Raw genomic sequence first — 22,681 nt, 5'->3', positions numbered from 1 at the left:
GCTTGCACCCCGCCTCCTCTAGGGCACCGCCCTTTCCCTCGGGCCCGTGCGCCCCGGGGCACCCGCAGTGCCCGCGGGATGGGGCCCGCCCCTCCTCCCGCCGTCAGGGAGCCGCGCATCTCCTCGGGGACACCTTCCCTCCACCAGGGTGTCCCGGCACCTCCCTGGACAGTTCAGTTCAATCGCTCAGTCGTGTCCGACTCTCTGCGACCCCATGGACTGCAGCACGCCAGGCCTCCCTGTCCATCACCAACTCAGTGGAGTTTACTCAAACTCATGCCCATTGAGTCGGTGATGCCATCCAACCATCTCATCCTCTGTGGTCCCCTTCTCCCGCCTTCAGTCTTTCCCAGCATCAGGATCTTTTCCAGTGAGTCAGTTCTTCGCATCAGGTGGCCAAACGATTGGAGGTTCAGCTTCAGCATCCGCCCTTCCAATGAATATTCAGAACTGATTTCCTTGGGGACTGACTGGTTGAATCGGCTTGCTGTCCAAGGGACTCTCAAGAGTCTCCTCCAACAGCCTTAGCTAAAACAAAACAAACTGGAAAAAGTCAGGCCTGGAGAGAAAGGGCTGTCCTGGCCCCTCCCTGAAGTTTGTACCCTGTTGGATTCGTTTGAACAAGTAAGCCGGTTTGGACACCTAGTAACAAATAGTAAAGTGATTTCGGAACGTGATGGGCTGTCAGAGATATTGTTTGCAGCCCCCTTGGGGGTTCCAGAATTAGGAAACTTTAGATCTGAACGAAGCTTACCTTTGGGGAAGTAGGTTTTCCATATAATTTTTTTTCCCCCTTCAAGTACCATTAAAACATTGGGGTAGAAAATGTAAAATGCTGCACACTTCCTGGCAGCCTTAACCAGAATGATGTAGGTATACCTTTAACTTGTAGACAAGCGTCTTTATAAAAATTAGTGGTTGCCCTGGGCAATTCTCAGCGGCTCTCCAAGAAGGGCTGGGATAGGTGTATCAGCTTGCACGTGATCTGAGGTTAAAACCTTTGTCTTTGGGGGCAACGTTTTCTGTTGTTTTTACCACACCCTCTCCAAAGCCCAGTAGCTAAAAACCATTTCCCATCCTCCTAGGAAGGATTTGATCAGGGGAACCTGAGACTTTGCAGAATTGAGCTGCAGCACCCACATTCAGTTCATCTGCAACCCTTGTTTCTTACGCTATAGAAGCTAAGTTCTATGCTGGCAGAAATCCAATTGATTCACTAATGGATCCCCTGCCCTTTTGATTGTACATGGCCTGTGGTAAGCACACAATTAAAATGTGTTCAAAGAATCATTTTCCCACACATTAGTTCTGCCTCCTACCCAGTTGCAGAGAACTGGGAGTGGAGGAAAATGCAATCACCTTCCTGGTTTGTGGGAAAGGGGAGAGGGGAGGGTGAAAGACACAAGGCTGCCTTGCCCTGGACACTTGACCTGACCAAGAGGACCTGCTGGGTGGCGACAGGCTGCTCTCTCACACCTGGTTTCTGCTTCTCTGATTCTGGCTTCCACTCACTTTTCCCAGTGTTTCAGCCTCAAGCCTCAGTCTACATAGGATGCTAAGCCTGCCATTTCTGTTTTGTCTTCCCCACATCTAGCTTCTCCTGAGATCCCAAGATCTCTTTTTAGGTGTCCTTCTTGGTCACTTGACCCCACCTGCCCAGTTCCAGCTCCTCAGCGGCACTACCCTCTTCAGCCAGGCAGGGGCCTTTTCCCTCTTCTGATTTTCTTCTGCTTCCATAGGGAGGCCTCGGAGGCCCACTAGCTGAGTGTTTTAGAATTATGTGCAAAGCAGGAGCGGACAGGTTCTGAGTGAGCTTTGAGACCTCTTTTCTAAATTGCTCCACAGCCTTTTAAGAATTTCCTGATTCAAGTGAGCATCATGAATGGCTGCTAGGATACGGCATTGATAATGCTTTGGAATCACACAGACAGTATAATGTGTGTTCTCAGTTGTGTCCGACTCTCTGCAGCCTCATGGACTGTAGCCCGCTGGGCTCCTCTGTCCATGGGATTCTCCAGGCAAGAATACTGGAGTGGGTTGCCATTTCCTACTCCATCTTAAGTTACATTGTCACTGAAAGTCACCAGCATGTGCATAAATCAACAGAAAACATGTGAATGTGAACTTTTAAAAAAATTGACTTCAGCTTATCTGCATTGGTTCTACTCTCCAGTTTTAACTGTCAAAGAATATTCATTCAGTGATCTTAATACACTGATAGTTATATTATCTTAATACACTCATAGTTATATTGAGTCTGCCCCAGAAATGGACAAATTGGTCTGTTTATCTTCAGGACTGTGTGTTCACTTAGCACACATGCAGTGAGCACTCACTTTGTGGCAGTCTGTGAACTGCAGTGGAAGCTGCAGAGTCGACTAGGATATGGTCTCTATGGAAAAATTTGAAAATCTAATTTCTGTCAGCGTGAGGACTTGAATTCTCTGGGCTCAGTGATGCTGTAGCGCTTGCAACAATGCAGTGCAAGTGCTGTGTTCTGCCCAATTGATGTACACTTTGCTAGGGCTAAGGAATTTACAATCACTGTGGCAGCTGGCAGGTGACTAGCACTTCCGCTCTGCCAAGAATGAATGTCCATCAGAAGTCCTGGAGTATAAACACACTGACTCAGAACTGCTCACAGATCTCCCGTGTTCAGCCGTATTTTAGAATAATGTTTAGTTTTTGTGCAGTCAGCGGATTGGATCTTGGGTTTGTTTTTCAATTTGGGGCTTAGCCATGGGTTGGCAGGTGTTGTGTGCTTGCTTTCTTTCTAGAGGAATCTGTTAAATACACTCTTTGGAAATAAGGATTGGTATTGTCAATGCCTTATTTAGCAAGTGTGGGCCTAATAATCCTAGCCATGTCACCTCAACAAATGATATCCATAGCCACAGTTGTGTCTCCTGGTGTTGTCTGGGCTCTGCAGCCCTTTGGCATCCAAATCGTATCCTGCGTATGTTCGAGGTTTTCCTTCCTTTCCCTGAGGTTAGGGGTGTGTTACTGAGATGTGCAGTGGAGTCATGCCAAGTCACTAATAATGATGATACGTATGATGATGAAGACGGCGGTTGCAAAACGCTCTAGCCTGAAGACTGTAATGTTATGATGGAGAAGAAAATAAACTTGTGTCTAACACACATCTAAGGTAAGAATCCTGTGCTGAGAAATCGTGTGCTCATGAGAAGAGCTAAGAAATGCCTATATTTAGGTCTGCTGTCATCTGGGAAACAGGCACAGTGGGACTGAAATAGCTCTGTAACCAATGGCTAGTGGCTGTTGCTCTGAACCCCTTGGGTCTCTCTTCCTCCCAGTCTTGGCCCCCACCCCTCATCCCCAAGACCCAACAATTAAAGGATAACTCAGGGCACAGTGTGTGCTTCTTCTGACTGGCTGATTTTCTTTCTTTTTTTTTAGTGAAGTATTTATTTGTTTATTTGCTACACCATGCAGCATGTGGGATCTTAGTTCCCCACCCAGGGATCAAACCTATGCCCCCTGCATTGGAAACACAAAGTTTTAACCACAGGACCACCAGGGAAGTCCTTGACTGCCTGATCTTCATGCTGTGATGGTTATTAAATAGTGTATCCGTTCTGTGTATATAAAGTCATGCACACACTGCACCAGTCAACATAGGCTAGGTTAGCTGCAAAAACAAATGACCCTAGACTCTTGGTGGGTGATGACAACGGAGGTGTATTTGTTGCTCACATCCACTACCAGTGCAGCTTTGCTATGGCTCTGCCTCATGTCTTCGCCACGCTGGGACCAGGTGGATGGGGCAGCCTGACTCCAGAGTCACTGAGGGGGAGGGAAGTCCGGGGGACAGTGGTCCAAGTGCTGGTTAGGAAGGTGCTGCTCGTAAGGGTGCACGTTTTTGTCATTCAGAGCAGCTCCAGAGATGCTGCTCAAAAGTCTTTTCTCGATAGGGATGAATTCAATTTGGGAGAATTTATCCAGCTGTTCCTATGATTTGTGTCATATTCCATTTGTATGCTGTGTGTGTGCTCTGTTGCTTAGTCACGTCTGACTCTTTGCTAACCCATGAACTGTATCCCGTCAGGCTCCTCTGTCTATGGGATTCTCCAGGCAAGAATACTGGAGTGGGTTGCCGTGCCCTCCTGCAGGGGATTTTCCCAACCCAGAAATCGAACCCACATCTCTTGTGTCTCCTGAATTGGCAGGCGGGTTCTTTACCATTAGTTCCACCTGGGAAGCCCCATATGTACGCTATGCTTCCATACAATTTACCCCCAAAAGTCCAGGCCAGTCTTGCTATAAGTTGACTCTTGAGTTAACAGCTGCTCTTTGAGCTGTGATGACAGGAGTCATTTACACTTGAGGTCAATGAGAAACCTCTCACAAAGGTGGGAACGTTTGACTAATTGAAGCCTCCAGTTTCCTCAGGGGTTTCCTTGCTTGAGTGAAACACCGAGGTAGCATAGTGTGGTCTTTCCTCCAGCTAAAAACGTAAACTGTTGGCCTTCAAGAGCACCTGGGTGTGGCTCCAGGTGGCTTTGTCCCCGGGGTCCTTGGTGACACAGAGCTGGTAGCCACAGAGGCTCTCAGCGCCCGCCCAGCCCACCGGAAGGAAAGAGAAGCACGTCAGTGGTTCTAACTCAGAGAAAGCTTGACTTCCTTCCCCAGAGCGAGCTCCCCTGGTCTCCTCTCTTGAAGCTGAGGCAAAGGTAGGCTGAGCATCCGAGTCCAGCCCTTCTGGTGGGTTGTTTTAAGGGTGGGGTGGGTAGAGGTTACAGTTAATATAACTTCTCTTACACTGATGACTTTGAAAAGGTGGGAGAGAACAGCAATGAGAAATTAGACAAAGGATGACTTGTCATTTTATTGAATAGCATACATTGTAACTGTAGGCTAAGAATGATTTAAATGGAATGGAGGAATACTTTAGAGTTAGTTAAGAAACCAATCCACACCGAAAAACACTCTCCCAAAGCTGTACGGTGTGAATTTTTTCAAAGGTGGTGATGAGCGTCGTTTGGTTTCCTTTTTGGTCTATACATTCTTATACATACAGTTTATTACTATTTTGCTCTGAATTTACTTCACAGATTCCGATTTTTTTCATCCCCCATAATCTCTAGTCTGGAGGTGGACCATAAATATAATTTTAAAAATTAAGTTAGCTGGAGTCTAATTTAAATGTCTTGCAATTCAGCTTCTTTAGCCCCGGAATAGAACTTCTTGACAAAAGGAGAGATTATGAGAAGAAAATACATGTTAGCGATTAAGTATCTTACTGTGCTAAGTCGCTTCAGTTGTGTTGGACTCTTGGGACCCCATGGACTGTAGCCCGCCAGGCTCCTTTGTCCATGGGACTCTCCAGGCAAAAAGAACTAGAGTGGGTTGCCATGCCCTCCTCCAGGGGATCTTCCTAATCCAGGGATTGAACCCATGTCTCCTGCATCGGCAGGCAGCTTCTTTACCACTAGTGTTACCTGGGAAGCCCAAATATCTACTAAGAAGTTAGAATTGGTATGAAAAAGATTATTTAGCCAAGACAGTAGAAGATTCTAAATTCTTAACTTTTCTGTCTAAACAAAGCATAAGGCTTTGGCGTTAAACAGACCCAGATTAGAGTGTGAGTTTAGGTAAATTACTGAATTGTTGCAAGCCTCACTCTGCTCATCAGTAAAATGGGTGTCTTGATGGCATAAGGCTGTAATGAGGACTGAGACTGTTCGTGCAAGAAACGTGTCAAGCCTTCTGGTCCAGAGTAAGTGGTAAATAAATAGTAGGGGTTGGTACAACAAAAATTATAGCAACGATTATGAGTAGTACCTCATATAAAGAACAAGATAATAATATCAGGTCTCGTTTCTTTATCCATCCACAAGAAAAGATCAAGTTTAAGTCTGAAATATCATGGGTTTCTATTGTAGGGTTTAGCTTTGATTCTGAAAAAGCACTTGGGTTTTGTTTTTTTTTTTTTGGTGGCAAGATATCTATGTGAATGAGAAAGCCTAGACTCCACTGTGAGTGGTGGGGGCCTTTCCAGAAGAGACTTCCAGCCCTCTCCTGTCTCAGTTTAGATGTCAAGTTTTCTAGACTTAAGCCCACATATGCACGATGTCATATATTAAGGACAGAGTTTTGAGGGACCTGAAGCTTACATGATGCCTGGAGCCTTCTTTAAGGAAACAAATATTAATACAAGGTCAAGTCCGGGGCCTGGCAGTTGAGGCCTCAAGTCCGAGGTCACTGGCTTCTGAGAAAATCCACTTCTGGCTCAGAGACCAGAGACACAAAGAGTTTCTAAAGGCTCATCTCCATTCCCATGCCATTCCTGAGGGGACACCAGGTGAATCTTCTCGCCTTTGCAAGTGAGCACTGCCCTGCCTTCATCCGCTTAATGTGGATGAGCCAGTGGTCCCTGCGGCTGTCACGGACGTCTGTGAGGACACGCCACGAGCTGAAAAATGAGATGACACTCTCAGGTGAATCGGCGGGGTCTGTGGAGCTGCTCAACTTCGCCCCTGCATTCTATGTAGAAAATACTGTGGCCATATTCAAAAAAAAAAAAAAGCAAACTGCAGCTTCTCAAGGAAACAGCTGTGGTAAAACACAGCAGCGGGGGGTGCTGGCTCTGGAGCAGGGCTGAGAGCAGGGGCTTGGCTGAGGCTTCAGCGCTGGGCTCGACCTCTAGCTTGAATTGAAAGTCTGGCCGGAGATGACAGTGTTCACACGAAGGCGCCTCGCCTGAGCCTGATCGCAGCCTCTCCTCTCCGTCAAGGGCGGGGGTCGGGGTGTGGGGGTGGGTGATCCGATGACCAGCTGAGACAACCAGTAGATGGAAGAGCCTGCAGATAAAGAGCGCTTCCTTTCCCGTCCCCCTTTCTTCTACCCGCCCCCGGGTTTCACATTTCTTGTACTTTTCTTCCCCTGGTCAGCTCTGAAAAGCCGAAGTCAATCTTGGCTGTTAGGCCGAGGGGAAAAAAAAAGCAAGTGTAGTTTCAGAATTCACACAATCAGATGTTCCATTTCTCTGGCAAAGGGGGGCTCCCACACGTTCCCCTCCGGAATGTCTTTCCCACACACTGCCCCCCCCCCACCTGCCATTTCTCCTCTCTCCATGTGGAGTGAATCATGCCTTCCTCTGAGTGTTCTCTCCTGTAGATCCTTGTGTGTTTCCACTCACCCTGTCACGTTGTCGCTTATTTGTTCACCTGTCCACTTCCTGGCTGGAATGCAAGCTTTTCTATTGCAGAGAGGGGCTCCTGCTAATTTGGTGTCCTCACTCCATGGCACCTGAGGGGCTCACAGAGGCCCAATGAAATCAGTGCTGTGGGTCAATACGCCGATCACCACCACCTAACTGCGTCTGCCTGGATGCAGAGTTCCACAGGGATGCGGCATGACTGGCTACAGAGGAGATGGAAACGTGTGGATTAAAGCCCCGAGCTGGGTTTAGGAGGGGCCCCCACCTCTGCTGCATGTGTCCATATCGATCCCAGAAAAGAGGCTTGACTCCTGCTCTTGGGCCTTCCTGAAGGGGAGGACGGTGATCAGAGAGGACTGCTTCCAATTCCTACTTGCTTTATACCAGCTGTTGCTCTCGGACTGTACTGAGACAACTCCAGATTAGGGTTTGATCCTAGGTTGTCCGACACCTGAACTCATGCTGAGATGGGATGGTTGGCTGTGCAGTGCTTCCCCAAGTGGTTCTGGGGGACTTTTTCCTTCAGAGTGGTGAAACACTATAGGTTTTATTTATTTTTTAATTGTTAAGTAAAATTAGACTGGTTGGTATGGTGGGATGCTGTAGAACAAAGGCAGTCACCATTACAAAATCACAAAAATGCTATCGAGAAAAGAGACTGGGGGCTAGACAGCTCCATGTGGGTGAAGACAGAACCTGACGCCAGTGTTTGCGACCAAAACACAGTTTCAGAATTCACTGGGTGTGTGAGAGAGTGACTAAATATTATCGCAGAAAAACCAGGTCTAGGAGATTGTGAATTTCTGCACGAGATCATTAAAACAAAATACTTTTTCGTATGCTTCTCAGATGCTGAAATGACCTCAGATTTTCAGATGCTTTCCAGATTTCTGAAGCCTGGAGCTTTCTGAGATGCGTGTTGCTCGCTCACCTGACTATGACCCCCCTTCCGACTTGAGTTCATGCTTCCTGCTTTGGCAAGCAAGCCCACGTCACAATAGTCACTGCGTTTCTCAACTCCAGCCCAACATTAAGGACCTATTTGCTGGGTGACGAGGGATCACTAAGACCCAGTGTCTCCACTAGAAGGACACTCGAATCAGAAAGAAGTCAGAGTCATGATAGAGAAATATACAGAGGAAAAGGGGGCATAATGAAGGAGCAGTTAATTGTGCTTGAAAATTACGAGAAAGTTCCTGAATTGGTGATGAATCGACCTGGAAGATTAACAATGAATAATGATAATGATGATGATGGAACCATTAGGTGGTATTTCAGGGGACTCTGAAGAGCTCTTCTCCTTTATGTCTCAGCACAGAAAGAATTCAGTGAGAGGCAAAGTGATAGACGTGTGTGTGTGCTAAGTGCTTCATTTGTGTCTGGCTCTTTGTTACCCCGTGGACTATAGCCCACCAGGCTCCTCTGTCCATGGGATTCTCCAGGTGAGACTACTGGAGTGGGTTGCCAAGCCCTTCTCCAGGGGATCTTCCCGACCTAGGGATCGAACTCACATCTCATGTCTCTTGCATTGGCAGGCAGGTTCTTTACCACTAGCGCCACCTGGGAAGCCCAAAGTGATAGATAAGAAGTGATTTATTAGAACAGGATACTTACAAGGCTTACAAGCGAGTGGGCAAGGGGGTACCATGTCCTGAGTATATAGTGGCTTACATTTTTACAATCAAAGGAAAAGTAGAGAGGGGGAGAAAACCTTCTTTGTCTTTCTTGAGTAGATGTTGTGTTTCTGTCATCAACTCCTCCTCCAGAATGAGCAGGGGGGTTTTCTTGTCCCTACATGGTCAAGCTGGGTCCACAAATGATTGTTTTTTTAATGTGTGTGGAGCGTGTGTCCTACTGAGCTCACTGGGCAGGATGTGGGTCTCATGCCACCGTTGTTTTATTGTTTGGGGGCATGTCTCATGCATCTGTTGCACGATTTTGTTGCTAAGCAAGCCTTCTTGGTTTTGTGGTTAAGTAAACCTGCTTTCTTGAGTAACCATTAGCTTACTAATGGTTTTAGTAAGGTGGGGGGGTCTCCCATGGTTTTTCTATTTACAGTCCCCTAGCGGGATTAACTCTTTAATCACCTACTTTGCCCCTTTACTCTGTCCCTATGGATACTCTTACTACTACCACAGTTAACATGTGTCAGTGGGTTGTTTATAATATGCTTGCCACTGTGATCTAAGTACTTTCTGTGTTGGGACTTCCCTGGTGGTCAAGTGGTTTCGGCTCTGTGCTCGAAATGCAGGGGACACGGGTTCAATCCCTGGTCGAGGAACTAAGATCCCACATGCTGCACGGCACAGTCAAAAAAAAGTGCTTTACATGCATAAATGCATTTAATGCTCGCAATGACTCTAAGAAGTGGATGCTATAATTCTATCCAGTTTGAAAGTGAAAGTGTTAGTCGCTCAGTCACGTCCAGCTCTTTGCATCCCCATGGATTGTAACCTGCTAGGCTCCTCTGTCCATGGGATTCTCCAGGCAAGAATACTGGAGTGGGTTGCCATATCTTGCTCCAGGGGAATCTTCCCAACCCAGGGATCAAACCCAGGTCTCCTGCATGGCAGGCAGACTCTTTTACTGTCTGAGCCACCTCCCTCTACTTTACAGCCAAGGAAATTAAATCCCAGGGGACTTGCTAACTTGCCCAGCATCTTCAAACCTCATTCCCCTCACTGCCTCTGAGTAAATTAGATCCTTGTAGGGACAGGGAAGAGCAGGAGAGAATGTATGGAAAGAGAAGAGTACACGGGGTATCCAGGGAACCATCTCGAATGTGTTTGCTGCGGGAGCGTTGGGGCGTTCTATGGGAACTGAGGATGCAGAAGTCGGAGGAGGCCAACTCAAGCAGGGTGAGAAAGACCTTGCACATAGTTTAGAATCTGTTTATAGGCGGTAGGGACCTGGGCTCCTGTCCTGGGAGAGGAAGGACGCATTCCTGCCTCAGTCGTGTTCAGTGGCCTGTCCCTCACTCCAGAGATGTCCTGTCCTTTCTCAGAGCATCTCCACTTCTCCACCCAGGCTCAGCCGGGAACATCCTCCTGTCCTCTCCTGTCACCAGCCTGCCTCTGACTCACCATAGTGCCCACTGTGCCCCTCAGGTTGGTGGGCACAGCCAGACTCGGGCCCACTTGTCCCTATTAGCACTTTGGGTTACAGACGCCACTCTCACCCCTCACTCCATCAAGGAACATGCCAACTGATTTGCATAGATTTCATGGAATTCTTTGACCATCTCCATTTCGACTCATTCAAGAAATCAAAAGCCTGCAAGAGAGAAGTATGTTTGTTTCATCCCTGTTTTGAATAATATGAAAAATAAGCCAGTGTGGCTTCTAGTTTCCGGCCAGCATAGGTGACCGGAAACCGAATCCCTAAAGATGGACCTTAAGCTTGCTAGGCCACCAGGTGGATGGAATTCTCTTTGACTTTCTTGGTATTTACCATTGGGCCATGCAACTTGCTAATTAACTCTGTCACCCTAGAAACCTCTATTGACTAGGAAGAGTTCACTACAAATAAGCAAATAGACAAATAATTAAAAGAATAAGTAAATCATCATAAGTCTGGGGTCACCTTGTCTTGGATAAATAGACTATAGGCTAAGAAGAGTTTTAGTGAATTTGATCTTGAGTGATTTGGAACATGGACTACAGAGTAAAATCTCTGATTTGGCTGTTGTTGTAAAACTTAGAGAAATTTAAATGCCAACATAACAGGAATAAAGTATAGACAGAGGTCCAGATTTTGTTCAAGAGGACTGAAAAGATGTAGTTGAAATAATTTAGATAATTGCTATTGAAAGAGAAACACTGAGCTCTCAATCGTAAACTGGAAATCAGACCTGGAATTGCACAAGCAAATTCACGATCAAGTTAAAAGCCCAGCACAACTTAAAACAACAAAAACAACCAACCAGTTCTCTATTTTCCCCATTCCATCCTCTAAAACAAAATAATACGTTGAAAAAATGAACAAGAGAATGATACACACAGTTTAATTTGTAAGTGACCTGAGAAATCACTGGATCCTCAATTTCAGTGGTTCTTAAACCCCAAAGACCCAATGCTCACTCTTTATAGGAAATATTTTGTAGCTCACCTTTTACTATCTGGAATTGGAATTCATGTAAAATATAGTTTACCTTCCTCAATACCAACAACAATAATTCAATATCATTACTGTGATAAAAGGATAAATAAAGGGACATTAAATTATAAGAATATAATTCATATTAGTTCAATTCAGTTGCTCAGTCGTGTCCAGCTCTTTGTGGACCCCATGGACTGCAGCATGCCAGGCTTCCCTGTCCATCACCAACTCCCGGAGTTTGCTTAAACTCATGTCCATTGAGTCAGTGATGCCATCCAACCATCTCATCCTCTGTTGTCCCCTTCTCCTGCCTTCAATCTTTCCCAGCATCAGGGTCTTTTCCAATGAGTCAGTTCTTCACATCAGGTGGCCAAAGTATTGGAGTTTCAGCTTCAGCATCAGTCCTTCCAATGAATATACAGGACTGATTTCCTTTAGGATTGACTGGTTTGATCTCCTTGCGGTCCGAGGGACTCTCAATATAAGCTACATTAAAAGACACAGTGAAGTTGTCAGATGTTCTCATACCTAGAATCACATTGATTTGTAGATTCACGTCTACAGATGCAGATCCTTACCAGTATTGTAGCATTAGTGATTCAAATACTATTAATACAAGCCATGATGCCCTATGTGATGCCACTTCCTGAAATGGTAAGCAATTCTAAATGAAACCAGGTACAGTCTTCCTCAGTTTACACAATAGCTTCATTCTGCAAAACCCCGTATATTAAAACCCTGCAAAATATACTTTGTGTTTCTGTGAGTTAAATTCTATTATCAGATAATTATGCCTTTTTCCTAGTTGAGTTATCTGGTAAGATAACCAATATTTGTATGGGAATGCAAGGTAATTCTTTGTCACTATGACAACTAAAACTACCCCACAAATTTCTAGACGGAAGCATGGGGCTGCCCCCACTGAAAACCCGAAATGAATCCCAATAAGATGAAACACCTGTGGCTCTAACGTGTGGCAGGTCTAAGCCACCAGGTCAGGTGGAACACTGGGAGGACACTGGAAATCAGAGAGAAAACCTCCTCCTAGGTTTCTGTGATACTGAGCTTTCCAAATTTGCTGGCATATTGAGTGCAGCTCTTAAACAGCATCATCTTTTAGGGTTTGAAGTAGCTCAGCTGGAATTCCATCACCTCCACTAGCTTTGCTCATAGTAATGCTTCCTAGGGCCCACTTGACTTCACACTCCAGGATGTCTGGCTCTAGGTGAGTGACCACACCACCATGGGTCATTAAATTTTTTTGTATAATTCTTCTGTGTGTTCTTGCCACCTCTTCTTAATCTCTTCTGCTTCTGTTAGGTCCATACCATTTCTGCCCTTTGTTGTGCCCATCTTTGCATGAGATGTTCTCCTCATCTCTCCAGTTTTCTTGAAGAGATCTCTAGTCTTTCCCATTCTATTGTTTTCCTCTATTTCTTTGCATTGTTCACTTAAGGAGGCTTTCTTATCTCTTCTTGTTATTCTCTGGAATCTACATTCAGATGGGTATGTCTTTCCCTTTCTCCTTTGCCTTTTCGCTTCTCTTCTTTTCTCAGCTATTTGTAAGGCCTCCTCAGACAACCACTTTGCCTTCTTGCATTTCTTATTCTTGGGGATGGTTTGGGTCACCACCTCCTATACAATGTAACAAATTTCTGTCCATAGTTCTTCAAGCACTCTGTCTACCACATCTAATCCCTTGAATCTATTCGTCACATGAATGATCCTGGGGATCTCTACGCAGTCCTGATTGCATCAATTCAAAAAGTCACCCTGTATAGAGAAGATGTCGACACAGATCCTTCAAGATAAGGAAAAAAGTACATTTCAATACAATAATAGAAGGATTTCCTCATTGTAGTTAGCAACCATGTACTTGAATGGCTGAAGGTTTATGGAAGCCAGAGTCAAAATCTCTAAAAGTCGAGAATAACAACTCAGATGAACACTGCACACACATACCTCTAGTTCTCTAAGCTTTATACTCATCAACTGGGAACCCCAGAAAGCACCATGTTGGGGTGTGTATTTGAAAGGATTTCAATGAATTACAATTTGGTGGTCTATCCTTGGAAAGCAAGGAGATCAAACCAGTCAATCTTAAAGGAAATCTTAAAGGAATACTCTTTGGAAGGACTAACGCTGAAGCTGAAGCTCCAGTCCTTTGGCCACCTGATTTGCACAGCTGACTCATTGGAAAAGACCCTGATGCTGGGAAAGATTGAGGGCAGGAGGAGAAGGGGACAACTGAGGATGAGATGGTTGGATGGCATCACCAATTCATTGGATATGAACTTGGCAAACTCCGGGAGATGGTGAGGGATAGGGAAGCCTGATGTGCTGCAATCATGGGGTAGCAAAGACTTGGACGTGACTTGGCGACTGAACAACAACAACAAGCTCCATCCTTAGTTAATCTGAAATCAATATAATGATGATACATGAAGCACAGTTTTGCAACTTCTGCCAAACCACTGCAGAACTTTTTGTTCCATGACCTAAAGACACCTTGAGAATCCCTTTGTTTTCTTTCGGTTCTGATAAGAACTATATGCACCACTTTGATTTGGGGTTTTGTTTTGTTCTCAGCCACCAGGGCAGCCTCAGTGCTCAAGTACAGGACTGTTTGGCTGCAGGTTCCTGGCAGAAATTGTCTGCTCCTTTTCACTCTGGCTGCTACTGTTTCTCTGACTTTAATTGTCCTCTGTGTGCTTTTGTAGGTGGCCCTAGTGGAAAAGAATCCATTTGCCAATGCAGGAGACGCAAGAGACATGGGTTTGATCCCTGGGTTGGAAAGAGCCTCTGGAGTAGGAAATGGCAACGCACTCCAGCATTCTTGCCTGGAGAATCCCATGGACAGAGGAGCCTGGTGAGCTACAGTCCATGGGGCTGCAAAGAATCAGACATGACTGAAGCTACTGAGCATACATCGTCTTGTTAGAAATGAGATATGGTGTAACTTATCAGTCATTAAGTCCTGTACCGTAATCACTTAAAGAGTGTCTGGCACTTGTTGAATGCTTGATCAATATTTAATTAATGAATGGCTGACGAATGGATTCCGAAAACCAACTCAATTTGACTTTTCTGTAACTAGCAGTGGATGGCCACGAGGGGGAGGAAGAGTGCCCACTCATCCGTGCAGAGGCCCCTGTGAGGCCACAGGCATGGGTTTGGTAGAGAGCTGCTGCTGCTGCTGCTAAGTCGCTTCAGTCGTGTCCAACTCTATGTGACCCCATAGACGGCAGCCCACCAGGCTCCCCCATCCATGGGATTCTCCAGGCAAGAACACTGGAGTGGGGTGCCATTTCCTTCTCCAATGCATGAAAGGAAAAGTGAAAGTGAAGTCGCTCAGTCGTGTCCAACTCTTAGTGACCCCATGGACTGCAGCCTACCAGGCTCCTCCGTCCATGGGATTTTCCAAGCAAGAGTACTAGAGTGGGGTGCCATTGCCTTCTCCATGGTAGAGAGCAGGAATGTTTTTAAAGAACCAAACCCTGCGTGTCTGGACTAGGTAAAGGCCTGGCCACCCGCAGGAGTGAACACTGAGCTCTCCAGGAGTTCTTGTTTCCAGCCTAGTGCTGACTGGCCCCGCCTCCCGGTGGTGCTGAAGGCCGGGGCCAGACACCTGAGCCCAAAGGCCACATGGAGAGAAAGCTCAGGGCATAGACGGTGTGTTTTGCTGCTAAGTTGCTTCAGTCGTGTCCAACTCTGTGCGACCTCATAGATAGCAGCTCACCAGGCTCTTCTGTCCTTGGGATTCTCCAGGCAAGAATACTAGAGTGGGTTGCCATTTCCTTCTCCAAAAAAGTTGGTGTGTTTTGAGCCAAGTGCAAAAACCTGCACTTAAAATACTTGGGAATCAGACAGACAGGACAGTACTTGATTCAGTAATGTGGTTAATAGGTTAGAAATGAGAGAGAAGCAACAAAAACCAAGGAATGTGTTTAGAAGAAATAGGCTCAAAAAAAAAAAAAAAAAAAGAAATAGGCTCACGAAGTTGGTGACACTTTCCCACTTAGCACTTGATTACAAGCTGTTTCCTAGCATTTCTTCTTCCCCAGAGACTCAGAGCCTCGGGGAGCTAAGCTCTGCTGTTCCCCTGGAAACAGGACTTTAGGAGGGAGGAGGTTTTGACCCTGCTGATGGAGCCCGAGTCCTTGTTCCTGTGGTTCTCCTGATGTCTACACGGGAGGCATTTTGGGAGCAGGCACTCGGGAATGCTTGGCTGGAGAGCGGAGGCCAGGATCATATCCTGGCAGCCCCGGCTTCCCTCCTCCTCATGTAGCATCTGCAATTTGGGTGGGCCAACTGTTTTAACCTTATCGTACAACAGTTTGTGTGCTCAGTCATGTCTGAGTCTTTGCAACTGCATGGACTATAGCCCATGAGGCTCCTCTGTCCATGGGATTTCCTAGACAAGCATACTGGAGTGGGTTGTTCCAGTACTTCCACCTCCATAGGACCTTCCTGAGCCAGGGATCAAACCCGAGTCTCCTGCCTCGCTGGCAGATTCTTTACCATGGGACCTTCCTGACCCAGGGATGAAACCCGGGTCTCCTGCCTCGCTGGTGGATTCTTTACCATGGGACCTTCCTGACCTAGGGATGAAACCCGGGTCTCCTGCCTCGCTGGTGGATTCTTTCCCATGGGACCTTCCTGACCCAGGGATGAAACCCGGGTCTCCTGCCTCGCTGGCGGATTCTTTACCATGGGACCTTCCTGACCTAGGGATGAAACCCGGGTCTCCTGCCTCGCTGGTGGATTCTTTCCCATGGGACCTTCCTGACCTAGGGATGAAACCCGGGTCTCCTGCCTCGCTGGTGGATTCTTTCCCATGGGACCTTCCTGACCTAGGGATGAAACCCGGGTCTCCTGCCTCGCTGGCAGATTCTTTCCCATGGGACCTTCCTGACCCAGGGATGAAACCCGGGTCCCCTGCCTCGCTGGCGGATTCTTTACCATGGGACCTTCCTGACCCAGGGATGAAACCCGGGTCCCCTGCCTCGCTGGTGGATTCTTTGCCGCTGAGCCCCCAGTGTAGCCCCACCTCACAAGAGAGAAACTGACAAATAGAGGATCCTTAAGCCAAGGGGTCCTTAGCCTATAGTCCCACGAACTTGGATGTGAAAAAATTTATATCTTAATTTTCATTGACTTATAACTAAAGTTTAGCATTTCGCCACAAACCACAATAGAATTAGCAAGACTTGTGGTCTCCACATCTTGTTGCAGATATCTCAGTATTGCTTGCAATCATTGCTACTCTGAAATTACAGTCACTGTTAGATCACTGCTAGATTTCGTACATCCCTGGCCACATATATTATTATAATTTAAAATATTTCAGTATAATTGATTTCCTTTGTTATAATGTATTTTATTTTATGCATTTAAATACAGAAGCTTCACCAGATAAGCAGAGATTAAAAGAGGAAAGTTAAGAATCTCTGCTTAAAGGGAATGATTCCTTAGGGTTCTATTAACCTCTTTTTCACTGATTTGCTATGGATCGTAAATTAATGTAATGTGAATTTCTGTTGAGGCTGAACAAAGGGAGTTTAGCTTCCAAAGCATTGAAAGGACATCTTATTACTAAGGAATTCATGTAAATTTGATAACAAAATGGCATTATAGAAAGTACACTAATTAGATCTGCATTTTCTGCTTTTCATTGACATGTTTTATCAATTCAATACCATCTTGGTTGGGGAAAGAAACAGATCAAAGGTGCTGTGTGTCTAGTGTCACTGATGGAAAAAGTAAGTAGGAGGAGTGGAGAACCTGCCAACTCATATTAACCAGAAATAAGACCCCGAGCAGAAGGCTGTTGCTAAATACCATTAAAGACCATAACTAACTGATAGACGGAGGTTGTGGTGATATCCCTTCATAGATCCTTAATTGATTAAACATTTTTTTGAGTGTTCAAGTTAATTGTAAAAATTACAGTTAACAGATGAAATTGTAGATATCCTAAAGTATTTTCAATTAGGCTGATGTACATTCAATATTGGAGGAGAAAATGGCAACCCACTCCAGTGTCTTCCCTGGGAAAGCCCATGGACAGCAGAGCCTGGCGGGCTGCAGTCAATGGGGTGGCAAAAAAAGTCAGACACGACTTAGCAACTAAACAATAGCACATTAAATATAGACCTTCATGCCTCTGACCACTCAGGATACAGAATTCATATCAGAAAAATTCAAGTGTGGAAGTCTGAGGCTTTTAGAAACATGAAGTCCCATTTAATAAAATTTAAAATCTTACATTATCATCACAGCAAAAAATGCAAAGATCTGTCTGTAGAGCATTTTGTCTTAAAAATGATGCTGTTTTTGTTGTCTTTTCTACAGGTACTGAGCTGTCTGGGCTTCTAACCATCATCAGTGTTCCCTGTAAACCTATGAAGGGGAAGGTTAATGTCTGTGTCACCGAATACTCTTCCCCCTGCTGTTTGTAAATTCCCTCAGATTGGGGATTACTTCTGCTTGTGCAGAAATTATCTGCGTAATTTATAACAATCTCTGGCAAAACCTCAGAAAAAAGATACGCTTCTTACTTAGCCGGATGTCAGAGGCTGCGGCAGGACCCAGGGAGAAGGCTCTGCAGATGGCATGAGGCTCTGGGAGCGATGATCCCAACGGAGGGATAGCTCCTTGGAACTTTTTTCTCCTGAGAAGAGTGACCCAGTTAAAAAGAGGAGAAAAGCTACGAGCAACACTGTTGCCAATGAAATAGGAGAGGGAGTGCTTTCAAAAGCGGGTGGCGCTGTCGCTGAACTCTGAGCTCATCCACCGGACTGGGGCGCACAGCCATGGAGTAGAACTTCAATGTGGGTCTGAGAAGAGACGGAAATGGCCCAGCAAGTCAGCCTCGGTTCCCTCCAGGAATCGGAACGTGAAGTGATCCTCCAGGTTTTGTACCGGGACCGGGAGGTTCAAAACACGGAGGCGGAGAGGATACGGTAGGCGGTCGTACAGATGGTGGAATTCTTTGTGTTTTTTGGCTTTTTCTGCTTGGAGGCCATCTCTCCTTGGCGTCTTGCTGCTTGCTTAGCTAGTGCCATTTGCTCCGCATTCAGCCTCTTGTCTGACAAGAATCTGAAGCAAGGGCTGTGGGTGGAGGTGAACTTTGCTGTGTCACTAAGCTTCGGGATGGTCAGGGAAAGAATGCCTTTTTTCCCCACTTAAAACAATGCCTTTGTGTGATAAGTTGTTGTCTGTCTGCCTGTCCATTTGCCTGCTTTGCAGGAATCGTTCAAGGGAAACCTTCAGACTTCCCATACACCCTTTCAAGGGAAAGCCTTCTGGCTAAGGGTTTTCCTAAATTATTTTTGGTGGTAATTGAAGGCCCAAAGAAAGCAGCTTAGAAACAGCAGATCTGCTGGCGCCCATTCCGAGCCTTCTCTTTGCTTACTTTTGCTTGCCAGCCAGCTCTGAGGAAACGGGGAGCATGAAGTCTGAACCTGCCCAGCCTGCTCCCAGACTCCTTTGTCAACAGAGAACAGCTTCTCTGTCTCTGAAGGGCACGGGATGTTTGCCATTAGTTTAACACTTAACAGAGCAGGCCTGGGCTATCAGCACGTGTCTCTTGTTAGCTGTCAAGATGCATCTTTAATATAATGATGCTTTGTTTATTGATGTTTATGAAGAATGTGATGTCTAGAAAATAAGTAAATGGGATAGGCTATTGATCTCATTGCGTTTTTAATGGCAGAATTCTTTTTCAGAGTCTGCCAAGAAAAACAAACATATAAAATAAATCTTCGGGCCACCCAGTGTTTGAGGAAGGAGAGGAAATTTCTGGGTGAACTGGAAGTAACAATGTTCCTTTTCTACCCTCCTTTGTAATCCCAAAGCTGTCCAAGTGTACTTACACTTTCTTCCACTTAAAAAAAAAAAATACAGTGAGCAAAATAGAGTTTTATTTGGTGATGGAAGATCTTTCAATGATTTAGAAGCATCGTTTTGAATGTCAACAAAGTAACGTGGATATTTTGTTCCAAGGGTACCGAGAGTTGGCTGTAAACTTGTTTCTCGGGATTAGCTTCTTTATCCTAAAAGTGACAGAGAGTCCATAAAAGAGTATTCTGGCTAATGGTATGTTTTATGGTTCAATGTAACATCCCTTTGCACTAAGAGGGGTCTTCCCTGGTGACCCAGATGGTAAAGAATACACCTGCAATGCGGGAGGCCTGGGTTCCATCGCTGGGACGGGAGGATCCCCTGGAGGAGGGCATGACAATCCACTCCAGTATTCTTGCCTGGAGAATCCCATGGACAAAGGAGCCTGGCGGGCTACAGTCCATGGGGTCGCAAAGAGTCAAACATGAGTGAGCTACTGACACGTTTGCACCAGGGCTATCTTCTTGGGAGGGACAGGAACTGAAAGTAACTGACCACCCATAAAAAATAGTAGCAAAACTATAGCATCAGTTAAATAACTTAATTGGGGCACTTATAACAACAGCAGGCGTGTATGCTGTATCAGTTCTGTTCAGTTCAGTCGCCCAGTCATGTCCGACTCTTTGCAACCCCATGAATCGCAGGACGCCAGGCCTCCCTGTCCATCACCAACTCCCGGAGCTCACTCAGACTCACGTCCATCGAGTCAGTGATGCCATCCAGCCATCTCATCCTCTGTCGTCCCCTTCTCCTCCTGCCCCCAATCCCTCCCAGCATCAGAGTCTTTTCCAAGGAGTCAACTCTTCGCATGAGGTGGCCAGAGTACTGGAGTTTCAGCTTTAGCATCATTCCTTCCAAAGAACACCCAGGGCTGATCTCCTTTAGAATGGACTGGTTGGATCTCCTTGCAGTCCAAGAGTCTTCTCCAACACCACAGTTCAAAAGCATCAATTCTTCAGCGCTCAGCCTTCTTCACAGTCCAACTCTCACATCCATACATGACCACAGGAAAAACCCTAGCCTTGACTATGCTGTATACTTACACATCATTCCCTGTCTTGAATAATAGAACTGATGCCGTTTTTCCTGCATTTTCCCTCTTCTTTCACTGTTTTTCTTTACCATTATAATGCTGCTGCTGCTCAGTCGCTTCAGTCGTGTCCGACTCTGTGCGACCCCAGAGACGGCAGCCCACCAGGCTCCCCTGTCCCTGGCATTCTCCAGGCAAGAACACTGGAGTGGGTTGCCATTTCCTTCTCCAATGCAGGAAAGTGAAAAGTGAAAGGGAAGCTCAGTCGTGTCAGACTCTTCGCGACCCAATTTGTGCTGGAATGCAAAGCCCCTGCTCTGTCTCCATACTGTTGAGGCCCTTGCCACGTAGGGGTTTGGCTGGCTTCTGTCCTTCCACTCAGTTGGTTCTTATCCATTAACTCTCTGGGCCACAGGAAACTGAAGACGCACTTGCAGCATCTCAGGTGGAAAGGCACGAAGAGCGTGAGCCAGGAGTACAAAGAGAAGTCCTGTGCCCGCTGCCAGCAGACCCTGGGGCTCCTGCTGAACCGGGGGGCCGTGTGTCAGGGCTGCAGCCACCGCGTGTGCAGCGAGTGCCGGGTGTTCCTGAGGAGGACCCGCGCCTGGAAGTGCACCGTGTGCTTCGAGGACAGGTGAGGATGGGCGGGGCCGGCCAGGATGGGCGTGGCCGGATAGGATGGGCGGGGCGGTGGGGCAAGGATGGCTGGAAAGCCTCCGAGATGGTCCAGGACCAACCACCAATAAAGACAGCTGTCATTCTTCACACTTAATAGGAAAATGTTTAGAGAATGCTTAATATGGAGCTGCCTTTCTAGACATGGAAATTATTGTAACTGAAAAACACATTTTGCTATATGAAAAAAAGTTTTGTTTTTAATTCACAAAAGTTTGTAATGGCTGCCGCTGCTGCTACTAAGTCGCTTCAGTCATGTCCCATTCTGGGCGACCCCATAGACAGCAGCCCACCAGGCTCCTCCATCCCCGGGATTCTCCAGGCAAGAACACTGGAGTGTAATGGCTAAGAATCAGCTAACCTAGGAGTTAAGATTCCCTTCAATTTCTTAACTAGTTAGTTTTGTTAGTTTTCTTAGAGCTTAATTTATCTCTTTGAGGAAAAGTGGAGCGAATTGTAATATAAGGAATATTAGAGTGTCCCATGGAGCTTTATTAAGGCCTTTTTGAAGGAAGAAAGTTGACCTGTATTGATGCTCCACTAAAGAATCGGTTATGGTTTCGATTAGTGATAGACTGAATCTACATTTATTCTAATCTTTTGATGTTGTGAGCTTTTAAAATATTTTAAACACGGAATTGGTATTTTTGAAATACCCTTCTTGGAAATGATAAAGAACATGTATAGCTTGATCTCATACTGTTCAAAGCAAGAATGGGCTGGTCATCGATTCCTGGAAAACCCAGGGAACGTTTCTACTTGTTGTGGGGGAGTGTGCACAAGGATATCACAGAACTCCTGAGGAGCAGAAATGTTTGTGTGGTGTGAATCTAGGAGAATAATCTAAGACTGGGATTTGAAAAGAACTTCTAAATGTTGCTTAGGTGTGTGCACGCCTGGGCAGACTGTGAGGTGATTACATGGTGAGGGCACACTGGTGGGGCTTTTCTTGCCCCCTAAAGTGGGAGGATTGTGTTTATAAGCATCCTGGCATTAATCTCCTTAAACTTCCCCTTGCTTTGTGAGCCTTAATGTACTTCAATCTACCGGGGTCCAGCCCCGGTGGAGTCAGGAGTTTTGAAGGGGAGACGGCTTCAGCGATCAGGATATGATAGAATTAAAGATATAAAGAGTGGTTAAATAAGTATAGCTAAGTGAGAAAATTCAGTGGAGCAAAGAGGCTGAATAACTTGGTTTACGTGGAAAGCTAATAAAATTCCAAAATAAGGAATTTGCATCACCTACGTAGGCCGCAGGCATCCTCCCATTCTCCCGAAGGAGAGGAGACACTAAGGCCTCCCCGGTCAGATCTTAGAAGCCCAGGAAAAATTAGTAGGCTTCACGAGCCTCCACGCTCAAGATGGGAATTCAGCCGGAAGGTGAGATAAAGAACGACATGGGGAGACCACGTTTCAGTGAACAAGGCCCGCACTTTATTTTCCAAAGTAGTTTTTATACCTTAAGTTGTGCATAGAGGATAATGGGGGAAGGGGTAGAGTCAGCAATAAGCCAGGTTTTCTTCCTGCAAACTTATCATATGCAAAAGTTTAGGTGAATTACATCATCTTCTGGCCAAGAGGCCTGTTAACATTTTATGATCCTGTCTTCAGAAAACTTATTTTTCTCTAAAGGTGATTATTCTAAAGTCAGGCGCCACCCTCCAAAAGCATTAAATAAAAGTTGCAATCCTATAGGGCAAAGGTGTGGTGGGCTATAACAAGAAAAGAATTAACTCAAGGGTCCAAGGTTACAAACATTAAAGCTACTACTTACATTCCTATACACCAATTATA

General features: G+C 45.9%; 1 protein-coding gene across 2 annotated transcripts in view; it reads left to right on the top strand.

Annotated features, from left to right (window-relative positions):
- The first annotated feature begins 4,576 nt into the window (after positions 1-4,576).
- SYTL3 (synaptotagmin like 3) overlaps positions 4,577-22,681 on the top strand; it is a 96,314-nt gene continuing 78,209 nt past the window's right edge. For both annotated transcript variants that reach the window (XM_006051262.4, XM_044924030.2), the window contains exons 1-3: positions 4,577-4,691; positions 17,633-18,243; positions 20,629-20,847. In XM_006051262.4, coding sequence (XP_006051324.3) covers positions 18,134-18,243; positions 20,629-20,847 — 329 coding nt within the window. In that variant the 5' untranslated portion in view covers positions 4,577-4,691; positions 17,633-18,133. The remainder of the gene's footprint in view (positions 4,692-17,632; positions 18,244-20,628; positions 20,848-22,681) is intronic.

Source organism: Bubalus bubalis, chromosome 10 (assembly GCF_019923935.1).
Source record: "Bubalus bubalis isolate 160015118507 breed Murrah chromosome 10, NDDB_SH_1, whole genome shotgun sequence".
Taxonomy (NCBI): Eukaryota; Metazoa; Chordata; class Mammalia; order Artiodactyla; family Bovidae; genus Bubalus; species Bubalus bubalis.
Note: the sequence above shows the minus strand (reverse complement) of the source record. Positions and strands in the feature narration are given on the sequence as shown.